General features: G+C 40.3%; 1 protein-coding gene across 1 annotated transcript; it reads right to left on the bottom strand.

Annotated features, from left to right (window-relative positions):
• Window positions 1-435: 435 nt before the first annotated feature.
• LOC117520114 (SH2 domain-containing protein 1A-like) lies at window positions 436-24,274 on the bottom strand. The gene is made up of 3 exons (XM_034181414.1): window positions 23,696-24,274; window positions 23,359-23,422; window positions 436-1,322 (listed from the first exon to the last, which is right to left on the bottom strand). Exons 1-3 carry the CDS (start codon window positions 23,830-23,832, stop codon window positions 1,062-1,064), a joined length of 462 nt encoding a protein of 153 aa, XP_034037305.1. The 5' UTR covers window positions 23,833-24,274; the 3' UTR covers window positions 436-1,061.
• Window positions 24,275-26,751: the final 2,477 nt, after the last annotated feature.

The raw sequence follows: 26,751 nt of genomic DNA, 5'->3' as shown, positions 1-26,751 counted from the left end.
CGGAGAGGTGGGGGGGGTGGAAGGCACAGGAAGGAAAAAGGAGGAAGCGAAAAAGAAACACGACAGCTGAGGCTCAGCGAGTGGGTGGTGAGTGCAGAAGGGCCACGACCTGGAGTTGGCTGTGCCGTTCTCTACAGCTTGTCTCCACTCATTAGGAAACGCCAATCAGACTGCGGACTGTGATCCACTTCCAATGCTCTCCCCCACCCCCCAAAAAAAGTTAAAAAGAAAGTTAAGAAGTTAGTTTTTTTAATCTTGCTACCACTAATCCACTCCCTCATCCGTCTGCCTCACCCCCCCACTCGCCTCCCTCCCACCGTCACGCTGCCATCTGCCCACCATTAATTGTTTGTGTTTCTCTGCTGGGCTGTGGATGACAGAGACACACAATGCATATGTTCGTACTGCGAGCAGGTGATATAGGTTCCCGACTAGCACTCTGCAGAATGTCTGTGACGCGCCATCCCTCCTAAACCATATGCTCCGCTAGATACTGTCCAACCTCATCTCTGTGGTGAAAAGATGGAGAGGCCGGTTGCTAGGAGACCGCCGCACTGAAGAATTGTCTAGGCTGAATAGATGCTCTCTCGCTTTTTCCTCTCACTATTTTTATGTGCAGTCAGTAATGTCAATCAGATGAATGACAGATTTCTCTCTCTCTCTCTGTCAGCATTCTCACCATGGAAATCAGCACTTCACTATGTCAAATTGAATTTTTTGTTCCACATTATATGTCAGATGGAGAATGGCGTGCACGGCTGCGACCTCATTTAAAAAGTTTATCTCAACGCGTATCATTTATTTCTTTTTGCCGCTTGCGTAGGTGAATTTTGTTAAAGAAAAAATGGGAGCGCAGTGTTTACTGTCAGCTTACGTAAGCAGTAATGGATGTTAATGTTTCAGCCTGTTTTATTTCACATTTACGGGTCACTCACAATTAAAGAAGAATAAAGGATGTGGTTCTGGAAAATGTAACAAAAGGCAGCTGAGGGAGGAAAATTAAAAAAAAAAAACATTTAGAATGGAAAGGCAGGAACAGTTTGTTCTGATCCAGTTCATCCCTAATCAAATGCTTGCGGCGCCTCGTTTCTGTTCCCGTATCGACGTGCCTGAGGGGTGTGCAGCTGGGGCAAAGGGTTCAGGCTGCTGTGTGTCTGTGACAGGCTGTTACTGGGCATCTGCACTTCCATATGCGTTTGTGCACGTCTCTGTGCGGTGACAGGGTAGAGCAGAGGCATGGCGATTCCTTGTCCAGGCTTCTGGAAAGCTGCTATCAAGTTCTTCATTTGTCGGAAATATCGCTTTTGCACACCGGGAATGGTCTGGAAAAACAGAGAGAGAGCAAAATTCAAGCACCTCCATCATCTCTGCATCACAGCCCCGTGGAGGAAATGAAGAGGACAACACGGGGCGGCGTTTAAAATCATCTGTCACAAGTTCACTTCATAAAGATACAGACGGCAGAGAGGAACATGAATGATGCACTGTGTAAACAGCAGAAGTGGGAATCTAATATATTTCAGGGCGAGTTTTCTTTTATGCATTGGTGGGCACAACTAACCAAAAAGTTAAATTCAGTTACTGCTAATCTGGTAGCTGAAAAGTTTGCTGTGATAACGCCAAACTCATAAACCGCTAGCTGAATCCACTGATCACTACTGACATTTATGATACAAACATAAATTGTCGCTGGCGACAATTCATGCACCCGTTCCAAATTGTACAAAGTTGTCACCCCTCGGCATAAAATGTCACTCCTGCCCCTACAATTTCTGGGGTGACAATTTATGCAAGCATTCACGACACGAACTGTCACCCTTTGTCAGGAAAGTAAAACCCAGTGACGAATAAGAATTGTGTTGCCATGATGTAATTAAACCTAACACAAAATATTCCCCCACTCTACCCCACCCAACCTGTCATGAAATTTTACATCAAAAATGCAACTAATAACATTAATAAATTTTCTGAAGTGTTAAACTGTACACACTATCTGAAAATCAAGTTAGCCTGATATCGGATTACAAAGTTCCACAGCGATGTATTTTCAGTATTCTGACTGGGGGCGACAATATGTGTTGATGTTGACGGCACATTTTGTCACCCCTGGACATGTGCTGGAGTAGATTTCAGAGGCCTGCATATGCGACCATTTGTGCCAGGAGGGGGTGCACGAAGGGGCGACAAATTATGCCGTAAAAGGGAGGGCTCTAAAATCCAGAATAAACAGACATAAACATGTGTTACAGTGCATCCAGAAAGTACTCACATTGCTGCGGTTTTCCCACATTTTGTTATGTTACAGCATTATTCCCAAATGGATGAAATTCTTTTTTTATTCCTGAAAATTCTACACACAATACCCCATAATGACAATGGGAAAAGGTTTTTTGGAGATTTTAGCAAATTTATTTACAATAAAAAACTAAGAAATCACAGGTGCCTCCTGCTTCCACTGATCATTCTTGAGATGTTTCTACAATTTAATTGGAGTTCACCTGGGATTAATTCAGTTGATTGGACATGATTTGGAAAGGCGCACCTCACTCTACATATAAGGTCCCATAGTTGACAGTGCATGTCAGAGTACAAACCAAGCATGAAGTCAAAGGAATTGTCCGTAGACATCCAAGACAGGATTGTCTTGAGGCACAAATCTGAGAAAGGGTACAGAAGTGCTTTGAAGGTCTCAGTGAGCACAGTGCCCTCCATCATCTGTAAATGGAAGAAGTTCAGATCCACCAGGACTTTTCCTAGAGCTGGACGCCCAGCTAAACTGAGCACATGGCAGCCCACCTGGAATTTGCCTTAAAGGCACCTGAAGGACTCTCAGACCCTGAGAAACAAAATTCTCTGGTCTGATGAGACAAAGTTTGAACTCTTTGGTGTGAATGCCAAGCATCATATTTGGAGAAAACTAGGCACCATCCCTACAGTGAAGCATGGTGGTGGCAGCCTCATTCTATGGGGATGTTTTTCCGCAGCAGGAACTGGGAGACTAGTCAGGATTGAGGGAAAGATGACTGCAGCAATGTACAGAGACATCCTGGATGAAAACCTGCTCCAGAGTGCTCTTGACCTCAGACTGGTGTGATTGTTCATCTTTCAGCAGGACAATGACCCTAAGCACACAGCCAAGATTTCAAAGGAGTGCCTTCAGGACAACTCTGTGAATGTCCTTGAATGGTCTAGCCAGAGCCCAGACCTGAATCTGATTGAACATCTCTAGAAAGATCTGACAATGGCTGTGCACCGATGCTCCCCATCCAACCTGATGGAGTTGAGAGATGCTGCAAAGAGGAATGGACAAAACTGCATAAGACAGGTGCTCCAACTGTGTGGCATCATATTCAAGTAGACTTGAATAGACTGCATCAACAAAGTATTGAGCAAAGGGTGTGAATACTTATGTACATACATGAGTTTTTATGAATGTAGACATTTTCATGGGAAAAAGACACTGTGGTTTTGAGTGGATTAACAGGAATTTACACAAGAATATGTGGCTTTTTTTTTACCTTAAGGTATGTATTGATATTTTACCATGATTTTCAAAATATTCAACAAGCTTTAGCTGTGGTTTTTGAAATGTTTTAACAGTCTTTTCAGTCTTCATTTATTTCATGTAGTTTAATTGTTCTGAGTTAATGCATAATTTGGTTTACAGTTAAAAGGAAAATCATTCCAGGTTCTACTTTCATGTTATATTCTGTTATTTCAACATTATCATTGACAGTTTAAATGAAAGGTTGAATATAGGATCATTTAAATATGCAGTTCTTTTGAGATTTTTTCTTCCAGGAGATGCTGAAAACCTCATTAGATAAAAAATGAATTTGGTTTCTGTGGCCCCACGGGGCCCAAGACCCCGGCTCCTAGGGGCCTATGCCCCCCAGACCTCCTGCAAATTTTCCTTGGATTTTGCTATTTTCATTTCACAGCCCTGCAATATCCCCCACATTCCTTCTCCCAACTTGTCACATATTTTTACTTGGTCAGTACACTTAGCATCAACATGTGATGTTATTTAGTGAGGTGTGGGGTAGCATGTTAACATACAATAACAAAATTTCTCTCTGATAACATACAAAACTATTTATTTTCCTCCCACATCAAACATTGACACAATAGGGAGCACTAATCTACGTATGGGTTATGGTTAAGGTTAGAGTTAGCTTATCCCCGTGCATCACTAAATGGCTTGAAGGGGGTCCCCAACTTGTCACATATTGACATTCAGTCACGACAAGGATTTTATGTCAAAATGCGATGAGCTGGGTGTGAGAATGAGTTGCAAGATTAGATGATGATCAAGACTTACATAAAAAATTTAATGGACAAATGAAACTAGCGTGTTGCCCATGGGGATCCATGGGTTGGCAGATTGGGTAGTGTTTATAAAATATGTAGGTGACATTTTTCAAGAGTAGTAATAAATTATCAAATCAAATCAAATCAATTTTATTTATGTAGTGCCAAATCACAGCAAACAGTCGCCCCAAGACGCTTTATATTGTAAGGCAAAAGCCATACAATAATTAAGGAAAAAGCCCAACGGTCAGACAACCCCATATGAGCAAGCACTTGGCGACAGTGGGAAGGAAAAACTCCCTTTTAACAGGAAGAAACCTCCAGCAGAACCAGACTTAGGGAGGGGCAGTCTTCTGCTGGGACTGGTTGGGGCTGAGGGGAGAGAATCAGGAAAAAGACATGCTGTGGAAGAGAGCAGAGATCAATCACTAATGATTAAATGCAGAGTGGTGCATACAGAGCAAAAAGAGAAAGAAACACTCAGTGCATCATGGGAACCCCCCAGCAGTCTAAGTCTATAGCAGCATAACTAAGGGATGGTTCAGGGTCACCTGATCCAGCCCTAACTATAAGCTTTTTCAAAAAAGAAAGTTTTAAGCCTAATCTTAAAAGTAGAGAGGGTGTCTGTCTCCCTGATCTGAATTGGGAGCTGGTTCCACAGGAGAGGAGCCTGAAAGCTGAAGGCTCTGCCTCCCATTCTACTCTTACAAACCCTAGGAACTACAAGTAAGCCTGCACTCTATTGGGGTGATATGGTACTATGAGGTCCCTAAGATAAGATGGGACCTGATTATTCAAAACATTATAAGTAAGAAGAAGAATTTTAAATTCTATTCTGGAATTAACAGGGAGCCAGTTTGTTTCTATAATGAGTTGGAATGTTGTGTGATTCCAGAATGTTTTTAGAACCTTAGACCTCGACCAGAGGCGATTTTAGACTTAGCGGACTCTGTCTTGGTAGAGAGCCGCACATCATTTAAAGCTGTGACAACAGAACGGAGGATGATTCTCGTTTCTCAACTGCAAGACAAGCATCCCTGTTAGTGACTTTAATCCACACAAAAGTGACTCATGATATTTTAATGGCTTTCAGAGGGGTTAAGAAACTGACTTACCACTTCTGAAGAGCAGCGAATCAAAGAGCCACGAGCCACTGAATCGAAGCATTGCTTCGATTCACGCTTCAAAGTGGAGTCGCGCTGCAGAAACAGTTGATTGCAGACGCTGTATTGAAAATCATAACGGTCCAAAATTATAGCGTAACGAGCCGTAACACAAGTTTGCGCTAGCTAGAACCCTGATATATATATATATTTTTAGGGGTGCTTAAAATATATTTAGGTGTGCTTGAGGACCCCTAAAAATAGGCTAACTCCGCCCCCGACCTCAACAGTTTTTTTTAAAGAAGAACTCAACCCTTTTATTTCCTGTTAATTATGTAATTTTTGAATGTTAATTTACTGTCTTAATGTATAAATTGTTTAGGTTCTTGTTATCATTTACACACTATTATTATTAATATGCATATGTCGCAGACATGAATGAGTGAAGCTCATCAGCATTTCACCATGTCATTTAGGTTCCTCAGACTTTATTTTGAGTAAATGCTTCAGGGGGGGCATTAGCACCTTTTTAAGCATTACCATCTTTTTAAGCATTTTTCTTTATTTGCCTCTCACATACTTGGAAAAGCTCCTCACCATCTAACTGTCCTTTAGGTCCTTCAGACTTTTTCAGTAAAATGGTTCTTGGGAGCATGAGCATGAATAAAACCCTTTAGCTTCTGGGGGGCTTTGCCCCCACAGACCCCCCGCCTTTTTAAGCATTTTCCTTATTTTGCCTTTCATCTTCTTGTTGGGCTCTGCACCCCCATATCCCCACCTTTTTAAGTATTTTTCTTGTTTTGCTTTTTAGCTGAACCCCCCAATTACAGCCCTCTTAACCCCCTGCAACTTTCAGCATTTTTTTTAATACAGATGTAAATTAATATTCAAAGTTTTCAGCTAGTTGACTAGCAGCACTGTACAATATGGCCAAATTATCGTATCTCTTTATTGTTATATAAATTGTCATGTAAATGTCACTTTTCTACATGCTGTCCAGATTCTTGAGTCACTTAGGTGAGTAGGGAGAGTTTCCATGGGATAAAAAGCTTTTCCACCTAACATCCCTGGTTCTCAAGACCAGGCACCGAAGTGGCTCTACTTTCTCTCTCTTTTTGAAGATATGATATTTAGGTGTACCTTAGTAAACACTAGTCGAGTTCCACCTTAGATTTGTAATGTATAATAGAAGATATACCTTACTGAATTTTCATATCAATATGATATATGATATGACTATGATTTCACACAAAGTGCAGCAACAGTGAAAATTAAACATTCTTAAACAAAACAGTAATAATACCACACTCATCATAAGGTTAGGATACTGTGCCCTCCAAAAGTACTGGAACACTTGGAATTTCACACATTTTAATTTGTTTATTCCATTTTAAATACAAGAAATACAAAAAATAAAGAATTAAAATTTCTAAAATTGTCTTCCTCAAACTCAAACTGAAAGCAAATCTCTAAAACTTAATAAAACTAAATTAAAACTAAACTAAAACTTTTTTTTTTCTCATTTTGTCTCTCAGTTGAAATGTACCTATGATGAAAATTACAGACCTCTCTCATCTTTCTAGTAGGAGAACTTGCACAATCAGGGACTGACTAAATACTTTTTACCCCACTGTATAATAACAATATTTAAACCCCCAAAACCCTGAACTCGCATGGTGCACTTCAGCACAATGTCCATTGTTTACTGGTTAGCTAAAATCACTAATTTCTCAAAAAGTATTTGTCCTATCAATTTTCCATTTTCGCAGCATTCATACATGACCCAAAATACATAAACATACCAAACGGCAAATGTTAGCTCTCCCCAGTTTTGCCGTGATCAAAGCCATACACATATACGTGCACATACAAAGGCCTCTTGGTTATCATAATATAGATGGTAGTTTCCATTCAACATACAGTTTATTCACAGTATATTTTAATAGTTTAATTAATGCATTTATTCTGGTTTGACCTCCAACTCCGTCATCTCCTGGAGATGATGTGTTGATTTTGCTTACTGGATTAGTGTATAAGCTCCAACAGCAACAACTGTATGATTTTAGGATTTACAAACATTTTTAATGTTAAACTTTATTTAAAACAATGATAACGCACTTAAACGCTAGCAGAACTAAATTTAGTGGAAGCTAACTGGTATGTAATGGTTTTCAAACTTAGCTGAGAAGCTACAGTAGTGTTCAGAATAATAGTAGTGCTATGTGACTAAAAAGATGAATCCAGGTTTTGAGTATATTTCTTATTGTTACATGGGAAACAAGGTACCAGTAGATTCAGTAGATTCTCACAAATCCAACAAGACCAAGCATTCATGATATGCACACTCTTAAGGCTATGAAATTGGGCTATTAGTAAAAAAAAAGTAGAAAAGGGGGTGTTCACAATAATAGTAGCATCTGCTGTTGATGTTACAAACTCAAAACTATTATGTTCAAACTGCTTTTTTAGCAATCCTGTGAATCACTAAACTAGTATTTAGTTGTATAACTGTAGCGGTTGCACTCTGCATTGTGTTGTTATAACTCCACCCATTCGCTTCCCTCGGGACGCGAACTCATGAGCTCCATCATGGGAGTCGGACTCTCTAACCAGAAGGCTAAAACCCAGGGCTCTGGCCTTGTGACCAGAGAATCCTTTTGAGCTGTTGGGAGTGAGGTTTACTAACTACATCTGCACAGCGACACCTGCTGGCCTCCATTACATAACCACAGTTTTTCATGATTTCTTCACATCTGTGAGGCATTCATTTTGTTGGTTTGGAACCAAGATTTTGCTGGTTTACTAGTGTGCTTGGGGTCATTGTCTTGTTGAAACACCCATTTCAAGGGCATGTCCTCTTCAGCATAAGGCAACATGACCTCTTCAAGTATTTTGACATATCCAAACTGATCCATGATACCTGGTATGCAATATATAGGCCCAACACCATAGTAGGAGAAACATGCCCATATCATGATTCTTGCACCACCATGCTTCACTGTCTTCACTGTGAACTGTGGCTTGAATTCAGAGTTTGGGGTCGTCTCACAAACTGTCTGCGGCCCTTGGACCCAAAAAGAACAATTTTACTCTCATCAGTCCACAAAATATTCCTCCATTTCTCTTTAGGCCAGTTGATGTGTTCTTTGGCAAATTGTAACCTCTTCTGCACGTCTTTTATTTAACAGAGGGACTTTGCGGGGGATTCTTGTAAATAAATTAGCTTCACACAGGCGTCTTCTAACTGTCACAGCACTTACAGGTAACTCCAGACTATCTTTGATCATCCTGGAGCTGATCAATGGGTGAGCCTTTGCCATTCTGGTTATTCTTCTATCCATTTTGATGGTTGTTTTCCGTTTTCTTCCACACGTCTCTGGTTTTTTTGTCCATTTTAAAGCATTGGAGATCATTGTAGATGAAGAGCCTATAATTTTTTGCACCTGTGTATATGTTTTCCCCTCTCCAATCAACTTTTTAATCAAACTACGCTGTTCTTCTGAACAATGTGTTGAACATCCCATTTTCCTCAGGCTTTCAAAGACAAAAGCATGTTCAACAGGTGCTGGCTTCATCCTTAAATAGGGGACACCTGATTCACACCTGTTTGTTCCACAAAATTGATGAACTCACTGACTGAATGCCACACTACTATTATTGTGAACACCCCCTTTTCTACTTTTTTTTTTTTACTAATAGCCCAATTTCATAGCCTTAAGAGTGTGCATATCATGAATGCTTGGTCTTGTTGGATTTGTGAGAATCTACTGAATCTACTGGTACCTTGTTTCCCATGTAACAATAAGAAATATACTCAAAACCTGGATTAATCTTTTTAGTCACATAGCACTACTATTATTCTGAACACTACTGTATATCACTAACAAAGAAGCTAGCTTTTATTATTTCCTGTTGTTAGCTGATCAGCTGAAATGTGCCCACCACTGCATTAAAGGCAGAAGAAAGAAAAGATTATTTAATATGTAACTGTGGTGATAAGACACACAACAGATGTAAACTCACAGTGGGGGTTGAAAGCTAAATTAAGAAAAATCAGGTTGGACATAATAACAATTCACTCCCCTGGGCTTTTTTTTTTTTTTTTTTTTTACATTTGATTAATCAACAAGAAACATTTATTTTAGGATTTCTGTGACATCTGAGAAGCTTAAAGTGTCCCATGTGACTGAGTAAAAGCATCATTTTTAGAAAAGACCTGTGGTTTCAATTAATCACAATATGGTGTTTTGAATTCATCATGTTCCACAGAAAAGCGTTTTTGTGTCTGTTTCCCAGCAGTCATTGCTCATTTAAAGAAATCGACTTACGCCCTCCCTTTCCCTGAAAGAATTTCTCAGAGAGCTTTGCATCATTTCTGTGGATCTGATTAATAACACATCTGTTTTCCACTTTGACACATTGCTGCGAGTTTATTATCTAATATCTCAAACACAGTGAACGTGTAACAGTATTATCATTTTGTCAAGTAAGGAGTTAGGGTAGCTGGTGTCCTCTAAAAAACACATTATTTTCCATGCTATCTGTAAGAAATGGTGAAAATCTTATTTTTCAAATAAAGGCTCTGAATGCATTTTCAGAGCCATTTAATCAAATTGTAGGGGGCGCTTCCCACAGCAAAGCACTCTGGGTGTTTCATTCTGCGGCCACAAGTGTTACCTCGCCTCCTCCGAATGTTTCATTAAAGTGATTTATTTTGCACATGAATAATGTAAACAGTTATTGAGCGTGTCATGAAATTCGTGTAATTCCCGTCCTTCTTTCTGTCTGCTGGATTGATGCTGTCAGGAAGCGCAAGCGAGGGTGAAATGTACTTACAACAGCATCTCGCGGTGTTGTCAGGAGGAGACATATAGCCTTCAAACATCTCTATACGTCTCAAGCCTCAGCGCTCAATTACATGTCCCATCAGAAATGCTGTCAAATGTAATTTTACATTTCCCATCTTTGGAGTGTGCACGTTGATGCTGCAGTGTGCTCGTCTTAAATTCTGCAGATGTTATCTCAGGGTGTGCTTTTTGCTCTCATTTCCCGACGGTGTAGAGGCACAAAAACATTGCTTGCGATTACATAAAGAGTGTGGTGAAGCTTTTTTGTTGTTGTTTTTAACTGAAATAACCTTCAGAATGAACATGCACCATCTGTGCATGTACAGTACATGTGCAGGACAAAACGCCAGCTCGTAGCTGCGTGATTGTGTCATTTATTTGCAAGCGTATGCCATCATTTAGGTTTATTTGACAGTATGACCTGAATTACAGGCAGAAAATATCGTATCATCTTTTGACTATAATTTGTATTGTAGAATTGTTTTACTTGTGGCCTCCAATTCTTCGTTGTGTCCATCCGTCTGTTTAAGACAAGCAGTGTCCTAGGGTTTGGAAATGAAAGAAATAGACTAACAAACTAATTCCAAGATACATGTAACTTAAACCACACCTGCTCCTAATTTCCAACATTCATGTGATGATGAGAGTATTCCCTGCAACAAGCCCGGACATGTACAGTACAGCAAAACAGGTTTGCTGTAGCCATGTCCCAATCAAGTTTTTGTTGTTGTTGTTGTTGCCGCAATCCCAGTCTAAGTCAATAATATTGATTATTATATGGCTACGATGGTACGCGCTCTCTGATTTGCTGATTTCTGGTCTGATACTAATATCAGTTACTATGACAATTGGTCATCAGATTTGCAACTTTTGTTTACAATTTGCATGGCACAAAATAAAACACAACATAAAGAGAATAAAAAATAAATTATGTGCAAAGAAAAGGACCATTTATTGCAGTGAATTAACAGCAAATGAACTCAAAGTGGACATGCAAAATGAAGACCAACAAGATGAAAACACAACCATATAATAAACAAATTATTAACCTCGATTGCTCGATCTTTAAGGGAATATCAGACCTCTGCCTTTTTTGTACAGATCTGCACTCGGGCCGTACCATCATGACCTTGGTATGATATTTTCCCGTACAGACCTCATGCTTGGTTAATAATCCTTTAGTATCTGCTTGTATCTACAATGCTGCTTGAAGGTTTGCCAACATCTTCAGCTTTTACATGTTTGAAATTTTTTCGGACATCAAAAAACAAAAAAAATTCAGGCTGTTTAAATAAAAATTTCTAAAACAATGCCTTTTAAAATCACAGTGAAAGGTAACATCTTCATTATGAATTAAAAGAAATAAAAATCAAAATGATGGTGTGCCTAAGGAAGTGCACCCTTTAGTATAATGTATATAAACCCTCACTTTTACATCCAGTCTTCTTCAGATGAGTCAGGGGATGGATGTATGAACATTCGCTATGTTCATGCATGGTGATGCATGAACATAGCGAATGTTCTTGATTCTAAATTAAGCCAGGTGGGTTTGATTCTTGCTGGAAGCTTATTTCCTTATCAGGTTTAATTCTGTGATGTCATCTTGAGTTTGATGTTTTTCTCAAGATATTTCTCTAGGTTTCAGGTTTGGGGTAAAAAAAGTATTTAGTCAGTCCATGATTGTGCAAGTTCTCCTACTTAGAAAGATGAGAGAGGTCTGTAATGTTCATCATAGGTACACTTCAACTATGAGAGACAAAATGGAAAAAAAAAACATCCTAGAAATCACATTGTAGAATTTTTAAAGAATTTATTTGTAAATTATGGTGAAAAAATAAGTATTTGGTCAATATCAAAAGTTCAGCTCAATACTTTGTAACATAATCTTTGTTGGCAGTGACAGAGGTCAAATGTTTCCTGTAAGTCTTCACCAGGTTTGCACACACTGTAGCTGGTATTTTGGCCCATTCCTCCATGCAGATCTCAGATGTTTTGGGGCTGTTGCTGGGCAACATGGACTTTCAACTCCCTCAACAAATTTTCTATGGGGTTGAGGTCTGGAGACTGGCTTGGCCACTCCAGGACCTTGAAATGCTTTTTATGGAGCCACTCCTTTGTTGCCTGAGTGGTGTGTTTGGGATCACTGTCATGCTGGAAGACCCAGCCAAATTGCATTTTCAATGCCCTCAGTGATGGAAGGACGTTTTGGTTTAAATCTCATGATACATGGCCCCATTCATTCTTCCCTTAACACGGATCAGTAGTCCTGTCCCCTTTGAAGAAAAACAACCCCAAAGCTTGATGTTTCCACCCCCATGCTTCACAGTAGATATGGTGTTCTTGGAATGCAACTCTAGTCGTGTTTGGAAGAAGAAGAATGCAACTCAGCATTCTTCTTCCTCCAAACACGACTAGTTGAGTTTTTACTAAAAAGTTCTGTTTTGATTTCATCTGACCACATGATATTCTCCCAATCCTCTTCTGGATCATCCATATGCTCTCTGGCAAACTTCAGATGGGCCTGGACATGTACTGGCTTAAGCAGGGGGACACGCCTGGCACTGCAGGATTTGAGTCCCTCTCTGCATCGTGTGTAGCCTTTATTACTTTGGTCCCAGCTCTCTGTAGGTTATTCATCAGGTCCCTCCATGTAGTTCTGGGATTTTTGTTCACCATTCTCATGATCATTTTGACTCCACGGGATGAGATCTTGCATGGAGCCCCAGATTGAGGGAGATTATCAATGATCTTGTATGTCTTCCATTTTCTTACAATTGCTCCCACAGTTGATTTATTCACACAACCTGCTTGACTATTGTAGATTCACTCTTCCCAGCCTGGTGCAGGTCCACAACTTTCTTCTTGGTGTCCTTCGACAGCTCTTTGGTCTTGGCCATGGTTGCGTTTGGAGTCTGACTGTTTGAGGCTGTGGACAGGTGTCTTTTATACAGATGAGTTCCAACAGATGCCATTAATACAGGTGACAGATGGAGGACAGAAGAGCTTCTTAAAGAAGACGTTACAGGTCTGTGAGAGCCAGAAATCCTGCTTGATGTGGGTGACCAAATACTTGTTTTCCACCATAATTTACAAATAAATTATTTAAAAATTCTACAATGTGATTTCCTGGATTTTTTTTTTTCTTTTTCATTTTGTCTCTCATAGTTGAAGTGTACCTATGATGAAAATTACAGACCTCTCTCATCTTCCTAAGTAGGAGAACTTGCACAATCAGGGGCTGACTAAATAATTTTTGGCCCCACTGTAACTAGTAATCTAACTTAGGTACTTTTAAAATTGAGTAATCAGTAAAGTTATAAGTAAGTTTTTCAAGGATTAATCAGTAATTGGATTACTTTTTCAAAGTAATTGTGCCAACACTGGTCATTTATGAGTATTTTGAGACAAGTTGATCAATAATGATTATTACTATCATTTACTAGGGTGTTCCCTGGAGGTTGCCATTACATGGATGCTCATCCTCTATATTGATTCATCAAAGGCAGGCCAATAATGAAAGGTGGGTATAATAATGTCATTTTTCAAGCACTACAATTGTCCACTCTAGAAAAGTGTTTTTATAATGTTATATCAGTACACAATGTAGCTGTTACCCATTTTAGCAGTAGCACCCAACATTCCTCCCTTCAGGTCTCCAGCCCCAGGATTTTTTTTCTTCTTTTTTTTAAATTTAGATTTTTATTTACTATTTTATTTTAAAAGTATTAGGTGAACCAGGATAGTTAAAGATAATATTCTGCCCCAGGATTTCTGAAGGCAATGTTGACAGCAGCGTGATGTACGTTGGTTGGCTAGTCAAACTAAATAATTCAATATCATTTCTTTGGCTCTTTTCTATGTGATTTTGTAAACATTAGAGAGAAATAAGCACTTCTAAATCTTGAAACACCATTTTGTAACCAGATAACACCTCTGAGGTGATTTACATCTGACAGAGATGTTAGCATGCTAAATAGTGGTACAGGATCATCACCATGAAACACGTTGTCTTCTTCTTCTTTGTCTTTTGGCTGTTCCCGTTAGGGGTCGCCACAGCAGATCAATCGTTTCCATCTCATCCTGTCCTCTGTATCTTCCTCTGTCACACCAACCACCTGCATGTCCTCTCTCAGCACATCCATGAATCTCCTCTTTGGTCTCCCTCTTCTCCTCCTGCCTGGTGGCTCCATCCTCAGCATCCTTCTCCCTATATACCCTGGGTCCCTCCTCTGCAAATCTCAATCTTGCCTCTCTGACTTTGTCTCCAAACCGTCCCACCTGAGCTGTCCCTCTGATATGTTCATTCCTAATCATGTCCATTCTTGTCACTCCCAAAGAGAATCTCAACATCTTCAGCTCTGCCACCTCCAGCTCTGCCTCCTGTCTTTTTGTTAGTGCCACTGTCTCTAAACCATACAACATAGCTGGTCTCACTACTGTTTTGTAAACTTTCCCCTTCACCCTTGCTGATATTCTTCGGTCACAAATCACTCCTGCCACCTTTCTCCAGCCAATCCACCCTGCCTGCACTCTCTTCTTCACCTCTCTACCACACTCTCCATTACTTTGAACAGTTGACCCCAAATATTTAAACTCATCTACTTTCACCACTTCTACTCCTTGTAACTGCACTATTCCACTGGGCTCCCTCTCATTCACACACATGTACTCAGTCTTGCTTCTACTGACTTTCATTCCCCTTCTCTCCAAAGCATATCTCCACTTCTCCAGACTAGACTCAACTTGCTCTCTACTCTCACTACAGATCACAATGTCATCTGCAAACATCATAGTCCATGGGGACGCCTGTCTGATCTCATCTGTCAACCTGTCCATCACCACTGCAAACAAGAAAGGACTCAGAGCTGATCCTTGGTGTAATCCCACCTCCACCTTGAATGAGTCTGTCATTCCGACTGTGCATCTCACCGCTTTCACACTATTCTTGTACATGTCCTGCACTACCCTAACATACTTCTCTGCCACTCCAGACTTCCTCATACAATGCCACAACTCTTCTCTTGGCACCCTATCATAAGCTTTTTCTAGGTCCACAAACACACAATGTAACTCTTTCTGTCCTTCTCTGTACTTTTCCAACAGTATTCTCAGAGCAAACATTGCATCTGTAGTGCTCTTTCTCGGCATGAAACCATATTGCTGCTCACAGATCTTCACCTGTTTTCTAAGCCTAGCTTCTACTACTCTTTCCCATAACTTCATGCTGTGACTGATCAGCTTTATGCCTCTGTAGTTACTGTAGCTCTGCACATCACCCTTGTTCTTGAAAATAGGAACCAGCACACTTCGTCTCCACTCCTCAGGCATCCTCTCACTTTCCAAGATTTTATTAAACAATCTGGTTAGAAACTCTACGGCCATCTCTCCTAGACATTTCCATGCCTCCATTGGAATGCCTTCATCCTCTTCATAGCAGCCCTCACTTCTTCCTTGCTAATCTCTTTTACTTCCTGATTTACTCTCACCACATCATCCAGCCTTTTCTCTCGCTCATTTTCTTTATTCATCAACTCTTCGAAATATTCCCTCCACCTTCTCAGCACACACTCCTCACTTGTCAGCACATTACCATGTGCATCTTTTACCACCCTAACCTGCTGCACATCCTTTCCAGCTCTGTCCCTTTGTCTGGCCAATCGGTACAAGTCCTTTTCTCCTTCCTTACTATTCAACTTCTTGTACAGCTCGCAATATGCCTTTTCCTTTGCTTTTGCCACTTCTCTTCTCGCCTTACGCCGCATCTCCTTGTACTCCTGTCTACTTTCTTCATCTCTCCGACTATCCCAAAACTTTTTCGCCAACCTCTTTCTCCTTATGCTTTCCTGGACCTCTTCATTCCACCACCAAGTCTCCTTGTCTTCCTTCCACTGTCCAGATGTCATACCCAGTACTGCCCTAGCTGTCTCCCTCACCACATCTGCAGTACTCTTCCAGTTGTCCAAAATTGCTTCCCCTCCAACTAGTGCTTCTCTCACCTGCTCGCTAAATTTCACACAACAGTCTTCCTCCTTCAGCTTCCACCATCTGATCCTTTGTTGAGCTCTCACTCTCTTCTTCTTCTTTACCTCTAAAGTCATCCTACAAACAACCATCCTGTGCTGTCTAGTGACACTCTCTCCTGCTACCACCTTACAGTCTGTGATTTCTTTTAGCTTGCATCTCCTATAAAGAATGTAGTCCACCTGTGTGCACCTTCCTCCACTCTTATATGTTACCCTGTGCTCCTCCCTTTTCTTAAAGTAGGTATTCACCACAGCCATTTCCATCCTTTTTGCAAAATCAACTACCATCTGTCCTTCCCCATTCCTATCTTTGATACCATATCTACCCATTACTTCCTCATCACCTCTGTTCCCTTCACCAACATGCCCATTGAAGTCTGCTCCTATCACCACTCTTTCATGCTTGGGCACACTCTCCACCACCTCATCTAACACACTCCAGAAATCTTCTTTCTGCTTCATCTCACAACCTACCTGTGGGGCATATGCACTGATGATATTCATCATCACCCCTTCAATTTCCAACTTCACACTCATCACCCTGTCAGACACTCACTTAACCTCCAACACACTTTTAACATACTCTTCCTTTAAAATGACCCCAACACCATTTCTCTTCCTGTCCTCACCATGGTACAACAACTTGTACCAACCGCCGATGCTCCTGCTCTTACTTCCCTTCCACTTGGTCTCTTGCACACACAATATGTCTACCTTTCTCCTCTCCATCATATCAGCCAGCTCTCTCCCTTTACCAGTCATACTACCAACATTCAAAGTACCCACTCTCATTTCCACCCTTCTAGTTTTCTTCTTCTCCCGCTGTTCGTGGCAACGTTTTCCTCCTCTTCTTCGTCGTCGTCGCCCAGCAGTAGCCCAATTTCCACCGGCACCCTGTTGGGCAATAGCACCGGTGGCGGACGTTGTTAACCCGGGCCGTGTCCGATCCGGTATGGGAATTCGATTCTGAGTCTGCATAGTTGGGTTGGCTTGTTTTATGCCGGATGCCCTTCCTGACGCAACCCTCCTCATTTATCCGAGCTTGGGACCGGCACTCAGAATGTACTGGCTGCACACCCCATGTGGCTGACTTATCACCATGAAACACGTGCTGATACAAATCAATTAAAGCACCGTGGAAAAGCTCACAGTGACGTCATGATGATTTTACTTTCAATTTGATGTTAAAAGTTTGAATTGTAAAGCAATACATCAGACATGCTTGAACCCTCGTGGGCATGTGAGAGTTTTTTCACGCCTGTTGGTTACGTCATTCGCCTGTGGGCAGTCTTTGAGTGAGGAGTTGCCCACCCTCTCGTCGATTTTTTCATTGTTTAGGAATGGCTCAGAGACTGCTGCTTTGTTTGATCAAAATTTTTTCAAAACTGTAAGGCACAACTGAGTGGACACCATTCGATAAATTCAGCTGGTTTTTGGTAAAAATTTTAACGGCTGATGAGAGATTTTGGTCTGATAGTGTCGCCGTAAGGACGGCCCACAAAGCCTGACGGCGATCTGTGCTTCGAAGCGGCAGTGTCTCGCTGTTTCAAGTTGAAAACTTTCACATTTCAGGCTCTGTTGACCCAGTAAGTTGTCAGAGAACAGAGAACTTTCAGAAGAAGTCGGCATGAGGAGTTTATTCGGACATTCCATTGTTAACAGACATTTTGTAATGAAAGAACATGCGGGCAGAGTCACATGTCAGGCCGGACCCGACCGCGGGGGGTCGCAACAGGAAATACACCTCAGTTGGAAACCTTAACGGGCAAGTTGGAACATGCCCAAGCTGTTAAACAATTTCTCAGTTACTCACTTGTTGAAAGCCATCAAAAGCCGCCTGAATTTTACAAATGGTTTTCAACACGGAGGAGTTTTTCCTGTCGCAGCGCACACAGATCATTTCCGTGACGACTTGGCGAATTTGCGCACACGTCTTTCATTAAAAAATGTCCTTAAACAGTGGAATGTCCGCCTAAAGTCCTCATGCCGGCCTCTTCTGAATCTTTTCTGTTCTCTCACGACGTCCTGGGTGAATTAAGCCTTAAATTAGGATGTTTTCAGGTCGAAACAGGCCGACGACGGCGCCTGGAAGCGCTGCGCGACGTCCCGCTCCGTGGGAAGTCCTTACACCGACAGAAACACCCCATAATCTCTCATCAGCTGTTAAACTTTTCACTGAAAACCATCTTAATTTCTCGAATAGTGTCCACTCGGATATTCCTCACAGGTACAGAAAAATTTTATAAAGCAACGCGCGCCGTCTCGAGCAGCATGTGAAACAAAGGAATTCAGCCGAGAGGGCGGGACCACATCTCACTCAAGGCCTGCCCACAGGGAAATGATGTCACCGACACGCGTGAAAAAACTCACGCATGCGCACGAGGATTGCACCATGATTGGTGTAATCGCACGTCATTCAAATCCATATAGTTAAAAAAAAAAATTAAAGTGTCAGTTTCTTATCTAATAGACCTCGTATACTTGAAACATACTTGCATATACTACTTTTTGGTAAGGGACAGACAGTTTTATTTTTCTGAAATGATTTTTAAGTTAGATTTGTGCCTTTACTAGACAGAAATAAAAACAGGATGAGATGTGCAGCACAGCTTACTGTGCAAACCACAGCTCACAATACTTGGTTTGAGCTCCAACCCCTCAGCCACAAGCAGTACACCTCAACTGGGTCACCTTCAAGATATTGGCTTTTGTTCTTCATGAAAGGACTCACTTAAAAAGTTTATGCAAAATGTCGGCTTAGTCTTCCTCGAGTTCACAGGTGGCACAAATTTACCATTTACCACTGAAAAATGACTACGTTGGACTGCTGTCTTCACTTAGATGTCTGAGATTGATTCAAATATTTCACCAAAGATCCTCCCTGAGGTTTTGCCCTCGGGATCAGCTGGATCTGAGTTTGGATCCAACTCACAGCATTTTTATTACATTTCTTAGTTGTTAAGAGGTTTTTTCCTCCCTTTTGTGTAATTTTATCTATGTGCATCACTGCAATGGCATTGAAATGGTATCGTATTTGCTTGGGGATTTAACAAAAATATTGCATGAACAATTAAAGAATTACAACCATTTTTACACACAGTGCTTCCATTTTCAGAATTCATAAGTAATTGGACAAAATAAAGATAAGCTTTATTTTTAATATGTCATCATTGCAGACAGTTTTCTTTCTATATGTCAGGGGATGGAAACATGAATATTTCAGAGTCACTAAATATGTCTTGGGCTTCATTTACGTCAATCATTAAACTTGGTATGCAGCTATAATCAGATTAAATCTTGGTTCTGTGGAACAGAGAAGTTCTATAAATTGTGCAGAGTCACAGTAGTCTACAACTTCTGCAGAGTTGTGATGGGTGTATTGGTGGCTCCCTCACCAATCTTCTTTTTACACGGTCACTCAATGTTTGAGAAATGTCTGTCCCAGACAGATTAATCATGTAGTAGCAAACTGTTTCTATTCATTAAAAATTTCTGTAAACGAAGCCCAAGACTTATTTACAAACTTGTATCCCCCCCCACTTGTCCAAAGACTATACGTACAACTCCTCAGTCAGTAGAGGTGGGCAATACCGTGAATTTTGGTATTGATCCGATACCAAGTAAATACAGACCCAGTATCGCCGATATCGATACCGATACCGATACTTTTTCATATTTAAATTTCATAGATCCAAAGGATCCAACGTACAATGTTTTCGCCAAACATTGTACATGACAACTAAATACTTTATTACCACAATATTTTTGTTTAAAAAAATATCACTCAGCACAACTTAAAGCAAAATCTCCTGAGATAGAGGGCTGACAAACCACAATACAAGGAAGCGCTGCTCCATGTTGTGTGACACAGCGCAGCGCTGATCTTACAGACAGAGAGTAGACTTTGATGAATCTGAGTGTGCAGCAGTCAGTGCGTGCGGGAGAGAAAAAAGCTTGAGTATTGATATTTTTACACGAGGATCGTTCAATATCAGTACCAGCGTTGGTATCGATATTATCAATATTAGGATCGATCCGCGCCCCAGCTCTGTGGAATGATCGCCTGCGCAGATACAACAGTCGGACTCTGTGGAGACTTTTAAAGCCAGGCTGAAGACACATTTTTTTCTCCCTGTTTTATCATTAGTATTTTATATGATTGTGTCTTTTTATTTCTTTTATTTCTTTTACTTCTTTTACCTTTTTATGGTTATTTTTTTTATTGTGTTTTAATCTTATTTCATTTTATTCTGCTTTTAAATGATGTTTGTGAAGCACCTTGAGGCGATTAGTCGTGATTTGGCGCTATATAAATTAATAATTATTATTATAAATTATTATTATTATCCGCTCACCTCTATCACTCAGGGGGAGGAGGAGTAACAGGAAGACAGAGGTCGGGAATGAGAATGAGAGGAACAGTAGTAGCCAGTAACCAGTATTGATCACTATATCTGTTATTTATATTGTGTATTTATATTTAAATTTGCAAACAGTTTTTCTTTTTTCGCTTTTGATACTCTGTGTGCGTCTTACCCTGTGTGCTGCTATACAATGCTGCTGGAACCTCAGTTCGCACGTCATTCAAATCCATATAGTTAAAAAAAAAAATTAAAGTGTCAGTTTCTTATCTAATAGACCTCGTATACTTGAAACATACTTGCATATACTACTTTTTGGTAAGGGACAGACAGTTTTATTTTTCTAAAATGATTTTTAAGTTAGATTTGTGCCTTTACTAGACAGAAATAAAAACAGGATGAGATGTGCAGCACAGCTTACTGTGCAAACCACAGCTCACAATACTTGGTTTGAGCTCTAACCCCTCAGCCACAAGCAGTACACCTCAACTGGGTCACCTTCAAGATATTGGCTTTTGTTCTTCATGAAAGGACTCACTTAAAAAGTTTATGCAAAATGTCGGCTTAGTCTTCCTCGAGTTCACAGGTGGCACAAATTTACCATTTACCACTGAAAAATGACTCTACGTTGGACTGCTGTCTTCACTTAGATGTCTGAGATTGATTCAAATATTTCACCAAAGATCCTCCCTGAGGTTTTGCCCTCGGGATCAGCTGGATCTGAGTTTGGATCCAACTCACAGCATTTTTATTACATTTCTTAGTTGTTAAGAGGTTTTTTCCTCCCTTTTGTGTAATTTTATCTATGTGCATCACTGCAATGGCATTGAAATGGTATCGTATTTGCTTGGGGATTTAACAAAAATATTGCATGAACAATTAAAGAATTACAACCATTTTTACACACAGTGCTTCCATTTTCAGAATTCATAAGTAATTGGACAAAATAAAGATAAGCTTTATTTTTAATATGTCATCATTGCAGACAGTTTTCTTTCTATATGTCAGGGGATGGAAACATGAATATTTCAGAGTCACTAAATATGTCTTGGGCTTCATTTACGTCAATCATTAAACTTGGTATGCAGCTATAATCAGATTAAATCTTGGTTCTGTGGAACAGAGAAGTTCTATAAATCGTGCAGAGTCACAGTAGTCTACAACTTCTGCAGAGTTGTGATGGGTGTATTGGTGGCTCCCTCACCAATCTTCTTTTTACACGGTCACTCAATGTTTGAGAAATGTCTGTCCCAGACAGATTAATCATGTAGTAGCAAACTGTTTCTATTCATTAAAAATTTCTGTAAACGAAGCCCAAGACTTATTTACAAACTTGTATCCCCCCCCACTTGTCCAAAGACTATACGTACAACTCCTCAGTCAGTAGAGGTGGGCAATACCGTGAATTTTGGTATTGATCCGATACCAAGTAAATACAGACCCAGTATCGCCGATATCGATACCGATACCGATACTTTTTCATATTTAAATTTCATAGATCCAAAGGATCCAACGTACAATGTTTTCGCCAAACATTGTACATGACAACTAAATACTTTATTACCACAATATTTTTGTTTAAAAAAATATCACTCAGCACAACTTAAAGCAAAATCTCCTGAGGTAGAGGGCTGACAAACCACAATACAAGGAAGCGCTGCTCCATGTTGTGTGACACAGCGCAGCGCTGATCTTACAGACAGAGAGTAGACTTTGATGAATCTGAGTGTGCAGCAGTCAGTGCGTGCGGGAGAGAAAAAAGCTTGAGTATTGATATTTTTACACGAGGATCGTTCAATATCAGTACCAGCGTTGGTATCGATATTATCAATATTAGGATCGATCCGCGCCCCAGCTCTGTGGAATGATCGCCTGCGCAGATACAACAGTCGGACTCTGTGGAGACTTTTAAAGCCAGGCTGAAGACACATTTTTTTCTCCCTGTTTTATCATTAGTATTTTATATGATTGTGTCTTTTTATTTCTTGTATTTCTTTTACTTCTTTTACCTTTTTATGGTTATTTTTTTTATTGTGTTTTAATCTTATTTCATTTTATTCTGCTTTTAAATGATGTTTGTGAAGCACCTTGAGGCGATTAGTCGTGATTTGGCGCTATATAAATTAATAATTATTATTATAAATTATTATTATTATCCGCTCACCTCTATCACTCAGGGGGAGGAGGAGTAACAGGAAGACAGAGGTCGGGAATGAGAATGAGAGGAACAGTAGTAGCCAGTAACCAGTATTGATCACTATATCTGTTATTTATATTGTGTATTTATATTTAAATTTGCAAACAGTTTTTCTTTTTTCGCTTTTGATACTCTGTGTGCGTCTTACCCTGTGTGCTGCTATACAATGCTGCTGGAACCTCAGTTTCCCTGAGGAAGTCTTCCCAAGGGATCAATAAAGTTCTGTCTAATCTAATCTAATCTGATTTCTATTCAAACTCATCCTCACATTTCGTTTGTCCAATGACTTGTTGAAAATGAAGGAATTGTGGATACAAATGGGAAAAAAAAATTGACAAAAATGGTTTTGATGTCACAATACTTTTGGACTTGACAGCATTTCTCCTGATTTTAGCAACGAAGAAGCATCAAACTACTGTACGTGAAGTGATTTGGATCTGCTGTGACACTTTTGGAGCTCGATCCTCGTACATGAAAGTGTTTGTGTAGAAGAAAAGGCCAAAAAAGGTGTCTTACCTCTGCTGCCCAAGAGCCACCGCTGTCCCTGTGTAGTCTGTACGTGTAAACTAATCCATTGCACCTGCAAACACAGAGAGCACCTTTGACCCTGACTTCACCCTGGAGCTGAATGAAACACAGCATTTTGCTTCTTGTGTCAACATCAGCGATCCTGTTAATAACGCCGCACAGTAAGATGGATTTTTTTGTTTTTTGGCCTCAGTTAATCACTGAATTCGTCGTGGTGGCTGCACATCGTTTACATTTTTCAAGATCAATAATATTAATTTAGTTAAAGCATAGCGGGCCCTGAGATCCCAGCGGAGGCCGGATCCGGACGGCGGTTGGTACTCACAGCACACACAGACAGTACACGCCGGGAAACGAGTCACTGTTGCGGATGAGGTAGCAGCCGTCCCGACTGTCCTGGCCCAGCCGCCTCTCTCCCTCCTCCTTGCCAATGGGTCCATGGTAGACTGCCAGGTTTTCCATCACACTGATCCTGAGGCCCCTCTCCCAGATCTGCTCCCAGGTGCCGGCGTGCTTTCTCACCTTCCACCTTCTTCCTGCAGGCGAGCCTTTCGTCTGCGCTGTCACCGGGAACACCTGCCTGATGTTGGCACTCGCTGTTTCATAATATCTGTCAGGAGCTGAAGAGCTTTGTGCTTTTTCTGCTTCCTCCTTCTGACTGATAGCTGCTTGCGTTAACTCCTTCTTCACACACGCTCACAAATAAACAGGGGAAGGCAGGTTCATATCTCTCTCAGGAAATTATTGTATTTTTGTTTCAACAGGAAATTACTTCAAAAAAATCTGATTATATCCACAGCGTGTTTTGCGTTTGCAGGGACTGAAGATATTTCCAGCCCAGTCATCCGGAGGCTGCACGTTGGTGTCTGAACTCTTTCCATCAGCAGCACTTCTGTAACTCCATCCACTATTCAATCTTCAAAATATTTGTCACACGCACCCGTCACTGACGTACTGTATCTGCTGCTAAATGCACATCAGGGAAGCAAGAGCAAAAAAATTAAGAAAAATCATTTAATGAATGCAGATCTGCAGCAGAAATTCCTCCTGCAGTCTTTCCTATCCAAAAGTTCTGTTGTGTCAATTTAAAGACGTGGTTATTAAAATCTTGGCTTGTTTTGAGAAGTGGCACGCTCAGCTGACAGCACGGCATCTGGCGCTTTACAGTAAGCTCATCTGTCAGGCTGAGATATTTATTATTTTAGCTTTTGGGTGTGTTTCCGTGCTTCCCGTGCAGATGTGCTGCCCATCTTGGCAGATGACCACGTGTGGCCCACGTGTGGCCCACATGGTGCCGGCCTGCACGCTTTCGCTTCATATCCCAGCCGACTATGCTTATGAAAGCTAGATTTGTGGAGATATTTCTGTTTTTATACGTTCATAAGTGTAACCTGCATGAGTCATCAGTCTGTCAAAGACACACAACCCCCACCCACCCCGACCCAGCTTGGAAAGATCATGAGCATTGGGATGTTGGGGTTTTGTTTGCCACAAGCAGCCAGTGATAAATCAGGTGCTCACGTGCAGCGCTGCAGCACCATCCAGTGGCACAACTTGCAGGAAAAAGAAAAAAAATGTGAAAAGGTTTGCTGCAACTAAGAAGGGGAAGTTTTTCTTCTCTTAAGCTCGGTGCAGTGATGGATAGATGAACAGCTGCATGTGGAGCTGTTGCAATAACTGGAACAAAATGTTCAAGTTGCATTGGTTCACAAGGCAAAATGTTCATAAAGGCATTGCAATAATGCTGCAATTGTTGGCAACTGAACCCATTTCTATTTTAACAACAAGTCCTCATCATCCCGTATAGTAAAGCTACAGTAGGGTGGAGCTAAAATATGAGAGGTACTTGACTGGCAGAGAGGCAGGGCTAAATACGCATTCTCATGGATCTATAATGTACATGAATAGCAGGCACAGATACATGATTGATTAGTGGATTACTCACAAAGGTATTGGACTGGAATGCATCATCGGTACATAAACATGAGATTGTGATTGCGTTATGTACGGAATCCGTGTGAGGCAGGTGGGAGACGGAATGTTCAGACACACAAAAACAACACAGTGCTCAGTCTGCTGGCAGCGGCGGCTCCACAGCTACATCTGAGGGGCACGGGGGGGGGGGTGATTAATTGATAGTGAGGCAACAGAAGTGCCTCTGGTGTGTGTATATGTTGTTACCTCAGACGTATAATACACAACTGTTAGAATGAAAAATAGAAACTAATAATAATTATGCTTGTAACGGGACTCAAACATAAATTTGTGGAATGTTTTCTGTGGAGCTAAATCAAGGCCAAAAGTTTTGTAATCTGAAAATAAAAAAGATTGAAAAAATAAATTTTGAAACTGAAAATTCAATGTTTGTTCTTGAATTTTATAATAATTTAAAAGTATTATTAAAAAAATAAAAATAAGTGTAAGATATATACGAGGTATTTTTCAGTTTAAATAAATTTTTGATTCAGCTCTGTAATTCTATTTTTTTCTTTTTGATCAAATAATTTATTTTCATTCATATTTATTTTTTCACCTTCAGATCTTTTTGTCACTTTCAGATCTTATTTTTTAAGTTTCAAACTTCAAGCCCCATTGTGGCATGGGAGGGCATGGCTTCAATTGAGCGGGGCATGGAATTGTGAGTGACAGGAGAGCAATCAGTCCTCACATGATGTTGCTTTCAGGAAACGTGGGTACTTTGATAGATAATCAAATCTAATAATCAGATCTGAAAGTAAAAAAAAAGATCTGAAGGTGAAAAAAAGAAATATGAATGAAAATAAATTATTTGATCAAAAAAATTACAGAGCTGAATCAAAAATGTATTTAAACTGAAAAATATATATCTTACATTTATTTTTATTTTGATAATACTTTTTAAATGATTATAAAATTCAAGAACAAACGTTGAATTTTCAGTTTCAAAATGTATTTTTTCAATTTTTTTATTTTCAGATTACAAAACTTTAATTTTCAGTTTCAAAATTTATTTTTTCAATCTTTTTTTATTTTCAGATTACAAAACTTTTGGCCTTGATTTAGCTCCATAGTTTTCATAATAACAATTTGAAAGAACGACACAGCAAACAGGATCAGATCAGGACAGAGGCCCTGATCCTTTAGGTGGTGCTACTCTTCCTCTCTCCGTTTGAATGTTGGACTGTCGTCATCATTCTGTTACTCAAATATCACCAGGTTCTGGTTCCTGATTGGAATCATTTGACATGGAAATTATCCTTTTTAATGATGTTAACTTACCAAAGTAAGTGGGATAATGAAAAAAAGGAAGACGTGGATTTATATGAGTGGTGTGAAGTTGCTTAGATGATCCCAGTGCAGTACAAAAATTGTATGTGCAAACTGGGGGCACTGCAAGACCTG

The sequence above is a fragment of the Thalassophryne amazonica genome, chromosome 11 (genome assembly GCF_902500255.1).
Source record: "Thalassophryne amazonica chromosome 11, fThaAma1.1, whole genome shotgun sequence".
NCBI classification, from domain to species: domain Eukaryota; kingdom Metazoa; phylum Chordata; class Actinopteri; order Batrachoidiformes; family Batrachoididae; genus Thalassophryne; species Thalassophryne amazonica.
Note: the sequence above shows the minus strand (reverse complement) of the source record. Positions and strands in the feature narration are given on the sequence as shown.

What these genes read in the sequence shown, in the direction of transcription:
- LOC117520114 (XM_034181414.1), bottom strand. Translation starts at nt 23,832, where the DNA reads ATGGAAAACCTGGCAGTCTACCATGGACCCATTGGCAAGGAGGAGGGA. An exon ending in GTGTACTGTCTGTGTGTGCT is followed by an intron (nt 23,423 to 23,695) that starts GTGAGTACCAAC and finishes CTGTGTTTGCAG; the next exon opens with GTGCAATGGATTAGTTTACA. An exon ending in GTGGCTCTTGGGCAGCAGAG is followed by an intron (nt 1,323 to 23,358) that starts GTAAGACACCTT and finishes CTGTTTTTCCAG; the next exon opens with ACCATTCCCGGTGTGCAAAA.